Genomic DNA, 9,328 nt, shown 5'->3' with positions numbered 1-9,328 from the left:
CCTCTGGGGTGACTCATTTTAAGCCTAGTGTGCTGGTAAAATTGACCAATTCCCTCATTAGGTTCTATATACTTTATTTGCATAGCTCTACCCCTATGGGATGCCATGAAGTTTATATACACTATTAGCAAGTGATCCAGGTCTCAGGGTAGGCCACAAGTACCTCATTTGCATCATCCCATCTAATCATTTGGTGGGAGTTACAAGACTATGTTGAAGAAACACCATGTAAAAGCAATTCATCACACCACATTCACATACACCCCAGCCCTTACCTGTTTGTCCCTGGAGGTATGTGAGTTTGTGCCATGTTATCCAGAGTCACTTTGAGTTATAACAAAAAACAGACTGAATTGGGTTTTTTATACATAAAATGTTAAATTGATGTGACCAGAGCTGCCTAATGATTGTTTTCCACTTCTTCAAGGCACTTCTTTTCAACCTCAACTCTTGAGTAAACCAGAGCTGAAAGTCTGGGGAATTGAGGCCGTTGCCCCATCTGTGTCCTGGACACAGATGGGGCAAGAGTTACAGGATGTCTTCATAGTTGCTGTAAGAGAATAGAAAGATCATTGAGGAAAATGTAGATAGGAAATGAGGGGGAGAGGGACCGGGTGAGAAGGTGAAAAGAAGAAACTCACCGATGCTTCCTATACCACAAGATGAAGCCTATAATGAGCAGAAGGAGGGACGCCAGTACTGCAAAGAGAATCCAGCCCACAGAGACATGGCTCCCATCTGCCATGGAGAAGAAAGAATGTCTATCACCATTTTGTTGTTGTTGTCAGGTGCCATGGAGTCGGTGCCGACTCATAGCAACTTTATGCACAGCAGAACAAAACACTGCCCGATCCTGCACCAACCTATTGTTGCCACACTTGAGCCCAATGATGCTGCCACTTGGCCAGTCCATCTCGTTGGGGGTCTTACTCTTTTTCTCTGACCCTCCAATTGACCAAACATGATATCCTTCTCTAGAGACTGGTCCCTCCTGACAATACGTCCAAAGTATGAGAGATGAAGTTTGGCCATACTGGCCTCCAAGGAGCACTCTGGCTGCACTTCTTCCAACACAGATCTATTGGTTCTTTTGGCAGCCCATGGCACTTTCAATATTCTCCTCCAACACCACAATTCAAAAGCATTTCTTCTACAGTCTTCCTTATTTACTGTCCAGCTTTCACATGCATATGAGGTTATTGACAATACCATGGCTTGGGTCAGGTGCACCTTAGTCCCCAAGCTGACATCTTTCCTCTTCAACACTTTAAAAAGGTCTTGTGCAGCAGATTTGCCTAATGCAATATGTCATTTGATTTCTTGATACTGCTTCTGTGAGTATTGATAGTTGATCCAATAAGAATGAAGTCCTTGACAACTTCAATCTTTTCTCCATTGATAAGAATGTTGTTTATTGGTCCAGTGGTGAGGGTTTTTGTTTTCATTACATTGAGATGCAATCCATACTGAAGGCTGTGCTCTTTGATCTCCATCAGTAACTATTTTAAGTCCTCGTCACTTTCAGCAAGCAAGGTTATATCATAAAGCCCCTCTATTTCAACATTACTTGTCTGGGTACTTGTGAGGGGACCAGGAGGTTCTTCTTCGTCCCGTCCCCATTTAAACCACTTACTGATATTTCTCCTAAACTCAAATTCCCCATCTTTCCTGAGGGTTTCAGCATCACTAATTCAGTTGACAGGAACATGGTAGCTCCATAAAATAAGCACTGGACTTAGAACCAGAGGTCCACAGTACAGGTCCTCCAGCCACTCCATGGGAGAATTATGAAGCTTTCTGTTTCTGCAAAGATTTTAAAAGCCTATACAGGGGCACGTGACAACAATTCAGTTCATTTCAGTATCTGTTAACACACAAAAGAGGGAGGCAGACCTGAGTCTAAATCCAGCCCTTCCACTTACTACTTCAGGCAGTTTTCTTATCTGGCCTTATAGCCTCATTTTCCTCAAAAGAGAGTTGTGATGATTCAATGAAATAATACATACAGATAATACAGTTCATAAAGCTTAGGTTTTACTTGTATGATCCTGTTTTCATGAGTAGCATCTGGCATCTTAAAAGCTTGCGAGCAGTCATCTGAGATATAACTACTGGTCTCTGCTTGTTGGGAGCAGAAGAAAAAAAAGGAAACCAAGGACTCAAAGAAGAAACTAGTCATTAGGACTAATAGTCTACACAAAGCACAGCCCCACATACCCTGATCCCAGCTACCACTATCAACCATTCTGAACAAGGACACTATAGATTAAATTATTTAGAAAACATTTTTTTTTTTTAAAGTCCAGACTTACAGGATCAGTTGAACCCCTGAGATTACTGTCCTAACATAGCATTTAAACTTTGAATTGAACCCACTCTCAGAGCTCAGCTTTCAGCTAAATAAGAGATTGGCTTATGAAATAAACATTATCATCCATGAGTACTGCTAATGTGTGCTATCAAGTTTCAGCTCACAGTGACCCTGTATAAGGTTTCTGAGGTTATAAATCTTTACAGGAGCAGAAAGCCTAAAAAGTCATCCATATGAGACCACATGGCCAACCATTACCCTAAATCAAAGCAGGGGGCAGGAAAACTACTAGATTAGTGGAAACAGAATCACTAGAATAGAAAAAAATGTTTGACACATTATAGGAAATGTAACCAATGTCACTGAACAATATGTATTAAAAAACAAACCAAATCCATTATACTCCAGTTGAGAAGAAATGCCCCATATGTTTTCCAAGCTATAATTCTTTACAGAAGCAAACTGTCATAACTGTTTCACCCAGAGCAGCAGGCAGATTCAAACCACTGACCTGTTGGTTGGCAGCCAAGCATTTAACCTTACACCACCTCCTCTTAAGAATATGTGTAGAAATTGTTAAGAGACGCTGTGTAAACTTTCATCAAAAATATAATAAAAGATTATAAATATATGCATATATAATACCAACGAGATGGATCAGCCAGGTGGCATCATTGATGGCGTCAAGTGTGATAGCAGTAGTGAGGTTGGCCCAATATCGGACATTGTTTCATTCTGCTGTGCATGGGGTCGCTATGAGTCGGTTCCGACTCGATGGCACCTGACAACAACAAGATAACGTATGCAGAGTGCTCTGCCCATGCGCAGAAAGCACTAAATAATCCATGGCCTGAAGTCCTTGGCCTGGTGCTCAGCTGCTAACCTTAAGGTTGGAAGTTTGAGTTTACCCAGAGGTAACTGTTTTTCATTTTGGTATCTTTGTTAACCTCTCTTTCTAAAGCCCTTGGTCCCCTTCTGTTATGAACTGTGTTGTATCCCCCAAAATACGAGGTGCAAGAATTCAAAATATGAGGTGCTAAACTCCTGGTGTGGCCCTGGTATGGCACTGTAGGATAAGCACTGGCCTGCAAGGTCCTTTGAACCACAGTCATTGGTTCAAACTCACCAATTGCTCCTCAGAAACCCTTTGAGTTAGAACTGATTCAAAGGCACTTAACAACTTAATAATATACCTGTGAATTTACTCTGAGTTGGAAACAGGGGTGCTTGTTATGCTAATGAATATATAATCTGTCCTTATATAATCCATATATAATCTGTCCTTAACCTAATTACTTCTGAATTATAAGGAGCAGCTCAGACCCACTGACAAGGAACCACAAACAAACAGGGATGATGGATGACACATGACAATCACCAAAGAACCCAATAACACTGAGGCCACTGAGGTTGAGACAAGTTATCTCCTCCCAGAGCCTGAATTCAAACAACTATCCTACTAAACTGGGAGAAAATACATTTCTGTTCTTTAAAGTCACCTATTTGTGATATTTATGTTACAGCAGTTCTAACAAGGAGTCCTGGTGTGGCACTGCGTGTTAATGTGCTGGATTGCAAGTTCAGCTTGAAACAAAAGGTCAGAAATTCAAGCTCACCAGATGCTCCTTAGAAACCCTATATAGGCTCTTTATGAGTAGAACCTGACTTGAGGGCACTTAACAACAACAATAAAAGCGCTAGGGAAATAAGGTACCTGCCTCCAAGGGGCTGAAATCCTGCTGGGATTCATTTGTTCCCTACTTCTGGGCTTCTGAGTCTTTAATTCCTATGTTTTCCTATATGATAAAAACCTCATATCTCAATTTTTTTTAAGCTTCAGGTCCTCATTCCCCTTCTGTATGTGAAATTCCTTTTTTCTCTGTATGTGAAATTCCTGTTTTGATGTCCTCATCTCCAAAGCTCCTCTATCTCAGGTCTGTCAAACTCCACCCCTAGAAAGCCCGACCCCTTCTCAAACTCTTCCCCTACACCAAGGTTCACGTTCTCCCATTTCTAGCTAGGTTCAAGTTGTTTCTCACCCCAGTGGAGGACAATGTCCTGGCCACCTAGACTGCTGTGCTTCACTCGGCAGGACAGGTCAGCAGCCTCCCCAGTCACCACATCCACGGTTACTCGGAGATACCAGGTCTTATCAGCATTGGGCAGAACATCCCCTTGCAGTGTGCTGGGCTCCTCCTGCTCCCCCCGCATCCACATCACCCACACGGGCTTTGGGTAGAATCCCGAGACATGACACACCAGCAGCAGACGGCCAGGACCAGGAGTGGGGCCACTGGACAACCAGGCTTCAGGCTTCTCTGCATCCAAAAAATAGAATGGGAAGATCTTAAAGTGGGGACTCCACTCTTATCATTAGAGGCTCTAAGCCTCATATTAAACTCATGCCTCCCACAGCTCCACTTCTGGAGATGAAGCCTCTCAGAACTTCAATCCATCTGTGTTAACGTCTCTGGGAAAATCTTCTTTCCTTGATCCCAACTTGGGAAAATATGTGGAAACTGGTTACAGCTATTATTTAAGTTTTAAAAACAGGCTATAAATTGTATCCATGGCACAACCTGATATGAAATCTCAGCATCAAATAAAAGTCCTTCCTCTCTACTGTTATTTGCTGTTGTTGTTAGGTGTGGTCGAGTAGGTACCACCAAGTAGGTACCGACTCATAGCCACCCTGTGCATAACAGAATGAAACACTGCCCGGTCGAGCGCCATCCTCACTATTGTTATGCTTGAGCCCACTGCTGCTGCCACTGTGCCTATCCATCTCATTGGAGAGCTTCCTCTTTATCTCTGACCCTCCACTTTACCAAGCATGATGTCCTATAACATGTTCAGCAGTAATGTCCATAGCATGTTTAAGGCATTGATTTAATTCTTCATTTGTCTTCTCATATTTCCCCTGGAGTACAGATCCCACCCACTTTACTCGTATCAGATCCCAAAACCAAGAACTAAACTCCCTGCTATTGAGTTGACTTTGATTTATAGTGACCCAATCTATAGAGGGTTTTCAAGACTATAAATCTTTACTACAGAAGCCTTCTTTTTTTCACATAGAGCACATGATAGGTTTGAACTGCCAACCTTGTATTTAGCAGTCCAGTGCTTATCAATAGCACCAGAGAGAATTAGATTCATGGAACCTCATAAGTGCTCAGGAGTCCTAGTGTGGCACTGTAAGATAAGCACTGCACCACTAACTGCAAGATTAGCAGTTCAAACCCACCAGCTGCTCCTTGGAATTCATATACAGGGTCACTATGTGTCAGAACCAACTCCACAGCACTAAACAACAGTAGGTGCCCAAGGAGCCCTGATGATTGAGCACTCAGCTGCTAATCATAGGTCAGTGGTTCGAACCCACCAGATGCTCCTCAGGAGAAAGATGTGGCAATTTAATAGTGTAAAGATTTACAGCCTTGGAAATCCTATGGGCAGATGTACTCTGTCTTTGATGACCAATAGGAGTTGGAATTGTCTCTGTGGCAATGGTTTAGTTTAGTAAGTGATCAAGTAATGTCTCCAGAATGAGTGTGTACCCTCACTCCTTATACATCCCTTCTTGGGGCAGTCTCTTCTTCAGATGCTTAAAGGGATGAGAACATTGGAATGAAAAACCCCAAAGGCAGGCTAACCTTGCTTCTCCAGATCTGATTTTCCTGCCTCTAAGAGGTCATTGACAAATTGGGGGCAAGTGTCAGTGAGAAGCTGTTGTATCGTATCCTTGGTCCCTTGGTCCTGGTTAAGCACTTTGCTGATCTTCTGAACCCAAGATGGGGCTTCTGGAGCTGGATGCCAAGAATTTCCTTTGAAATTCAGGATTTCTAATCCTTGGTATGCTACTTGGAAGAAGGTTTCTAGGCCACTCCAGGGGTATACTTCACAGCCAGCAGACACCTGGAACTCCATGGGATCTGAGCAAAGGTATGGACAGAGATCAAAGAAAGTGAAAGACTGGAAGGGATCAAGGGGGTGAGATTAGTATGAGGGGCTCTATTGTTATAATGGGTATCCAGAAAGAAAAAATAAAGTTAGACAAATCTTTTCTGGCTCATGGTCTTTCATGAGGCAGGAGAACTCTTTCAGAGTTCAGGAAAATGAGTGGGTGAGTTGGGACCGGCAGGAACGTGGACTGTTTTGTATCTGCTCAAGGCAAAAGTGGAAATCAGAAGAGGGTAGAGAAATAAGGGAACCAAATCTAGAGGAACCACTGTCTCCTAAGTGGAATTCTACTATCTTCCCTGCCCCCCCATTCTCCCACCCACCCCAGGTACCTGCCCAGGATCCCATCCCTCAGCTCACAGGGTTTTTGCAGCATTTTTCTTAATTCCTCTATGTCGCTTTTGAAACTGATCCGATAAACCTGAAACACATGCAGCAGCTTCTCCCACTGCTGCGCGCTGAAGTTACCGTAGGACCAGGGCAACAGGAAGTGAACGGAGTCCGAATCATTGTCCCAGCTGTGGGTCTGCAGTTCCCCTAGCCAGACTGAGCAGTCCGTACGCATCCAGCTACTATTGATGAAGGACGAGACCTGGAGTACACGGAGAGTGACATTCTCGCGCGGGACCGAATGATGATTTACCGCAACAGCGTAGTGAGTGGCTGGGAGAGTAGAAAGCATAAGGAGGACAAACAAAAAACCCTGAGCTGGGAGGTCCGCTAGCTCTGACCCGCCGCTCCCGGAGAGCAGACCCGGGACAGCCGCGGGGACCGCAGATTCCCAGGCTGGCCACTCGGCTCAAGTTCGAACTCGCGAGGGTCCGAGAAACGCCCACTCTCACCCGTAGCCCAGCCATTCTCCCTCTCGCTGCCTCCAGGAATTCGGACCCTTGGCACCCTCGTTCCACTCACCCTCAGAACTTCCCCAAACCTGTGGGAACCCCCAGAGCAGCAGAAGCGGCAGGATTCGCATAACGCTGGGCTTGGGTGGTTCACCCACCAGCACTGAAATCCGTCCCCTTTCTCCGCCCCCTCCGACTAGGAATTGACCCCAGAGCAGGCGCACCCGGACGGGGTTTCTGCTCTGACCTATGAGCTGCTAACTTTGAAACCTGGGTTCGTCCGGTTCGCTGACTCCACGCTTTCAGATCCCTTCGTCTTCTTTTATTTTTCGAAGGGGTCTACTTTGCCATTAGGGAAATGAACTGCAAAGAACTGTGGTTGGAGTCCAAAACTCAGTCACAGCATTATTTTCACAATCAACTTGCCTAAATCTGTTCAGTGAAAATGTATTTACAACTGTTGTTCAAGTTTTCAAAGCATGGCCTATAATTGTATCTATAGTACAATTCTAACCATGTTTAAAACGCAAAGAAAAAAAATTGAAAAAGGAGGAACGCCGGTGGATTAGCAGTGGATGCTTTCCAGATGGAGAGATTATGATTTTTTCTTTTCTCTACCTTTTTCACTTTTTCCCAGAATGTTTACCAATATCATATTTCTTATAAAATGAAGACATTAACATTAATTTTCTTCGAGTGGTTAAGATTCTTTACAACTTTAATATCCCAGGTTCTCCCATCTCCTTACTCAATGTCATCCAGAGCCTTTCTTGCTCTCAGTGTCTCTGCCCTCCTAAGGCTCCCTCCCGCAGAGCACCGTCTACTTCTCTTCTCTGTTTCCCCCACCTCCTTTCTGAATATCCTTAATCTCTCCCCTTCCTCCTCTCACCCCACTTGCCTGGCCTCCCTGCCTGCTCATGCAATCCCCAAATGGGTACCTGTTTTCTAGAAGCATAATAGGTTCACCCTGCAAGTGTAAGTCTCTGTTTTCTAGAACCATGATAGAATGACATTCTACCTGGACAGCCAGCTCCCCACTTCTCACACCAAAGAATAATAAGACATGATGGTTCAGAACCTGGGTAACACCTGGCACTTCTCTCTCCCTCCTGTATTCAGTCCAACACCAAACAAAACACCAAAACCATTGCTCACTGATAGATTCCAACTCCAGATGATTTTGTGCATTACAGAGTAGAAGGATTCCACTGGGATATCTTGACTGTAATCTTCACAGAAATAAGTCACCAGACTTTTCTTCTGTGGCACTGCTGAATGGGTTCGAACTGCCAACCTTTAGTAGTCAAGCACAACCATTTGCACCACCCAGGGACCTAATCCATCATCACCTCTTTGTTATTTTACTTCTTTTTAATAATCTTTTGTATGCCCTGTCTCTGCATTTCCACCTCTACCATAATCTGAATCTTTTTCCTGTGTAGAGACAAAAGCTGAACCTCCAAAATGGTCACACTAATGTCGCTTTGCGGTCCTGGTGTGGCGCTCTACAATAAGCACTCAACCTCAAGGTCATTTTGAGCCACAAGGTCAGAAGTTCAAAATCACCAGCCACTTTGCAGAAACCCTATACAGGGTCTCTATGAGTCTGAACCAACTCGACATCACTTAACAAGAAACAACAGCAAAAATAAACTAGTATCTCTCAAGTTAGTTCCTGCTTTTTTTTGTGGGGGCGGCATTCAGGCTCTTGGCAACCACATATGCAGAAGGAGTCTCTCTTCTAGGTTTAAATCCCAACAGCCTGGTATCCTGAACTACCTTTTTCAGGCTAGAAACCAAAATCATTGGTAGGGCCTACAACACTATGTTGTATCATCTGCATATCGCAGGTTGTTAATGAGTCTTCCTCCAATTCTGATGCCATGTTCTTCATATAATCCACCTTCTCAAATTATTTGCTCAGCATACAGATTGAAAAAAATATGGTGAAAGAATACAACAACCCTGGTGTACACCTTTCCTAATCTTAAATTATTCAGTGTCCCCTTGTTCTGTTCCACCTGCCTCTTGGTCTTTGTACAGGTTCTTTATTAGTACAATAAGTATTCTGGAACACTCATTCTCCTCAATAATGTCCATAGCTTTTCATGACCTACACAACTGAAGAATTTTTCATAGTCAATAAAGCACAGATGAACATCTTTCTGGTATTCTATGCTTTCAGCCAAGATCCATCTGACATCAGCAATGA

At 43.7% G+C, this 9,328-nt stretch overlaps 1 protein-coding gene across 1 annotated transcript; it reads right to left on the bottom strand.

The window, feature by feature from the left end:
• Positions 1-528: 528 nt before the first annotated feature.
• On the bottom strand, positions 529-7,247 carry CD1D (CD1d molecule). The gene is made up of 6 exons (XM_006861743.1): positions 7,163-7,247; positions 6,635-6,937; positions 5,968-6,246; positions 4,351-4,629; positions 642-738; positions 529-550 (listed from the first exon to the last, which is right to left on the bottom strand). The coding sequence occupies exons 1-6, from the start codon at positions 7,245-7,247 to the stop codon at positions 529-531; spliced, it is 1,065 nt and encodes a 354-aa protein (XP_006861805.1).
• Between the last annotated feature and the right edge of the window lie 2,081 nt (positions 7,248-9,328).

The sequence above is a fragment of the Chrysochloris asiatica genome, unplaced genomic scaffold, assembly GCF_000296735.1.
Source record: "Chrysochloris asiatica unplaced genomic scaffold, ChrAsi1.0 scaffold00042, whole genome shotgun sequence".
In the NCBI taxonomy this organism is placed as follows: Eukaryota; Metazoa; Chordata; class Mammalia; order Afrosoricida; family Chrysochloridae; genus Chrysochloris; species Chrysochloris asiatica.
This window is presented reverse-complemented; position numbering and strand designations above follow the sequence as displayed.

Coding starts and splice junctions, on each gene's coding strand:
- CD1D (XM_006861743.1), bottom strand. CDS start 7,247: ATGCGAATCCTGCCGCTTCTGCTGCTCTGGGGGTTCCCACAGGTTTGG. Junction 6,247..6,634: donor AAAAATGCTGCAAAAACCCT/GTGAGCTGAGGG, acceptor ACCTTTGCTCAG/ATCCCATGGAGTTCCAGGTG. Junction 739..4,350: donor GGACATTGTCCTCCACTGGG/GTGAGAAACAAC, acceptor TCTCCATGGCAG/ATGGGAGCCATGTCTCTGTG.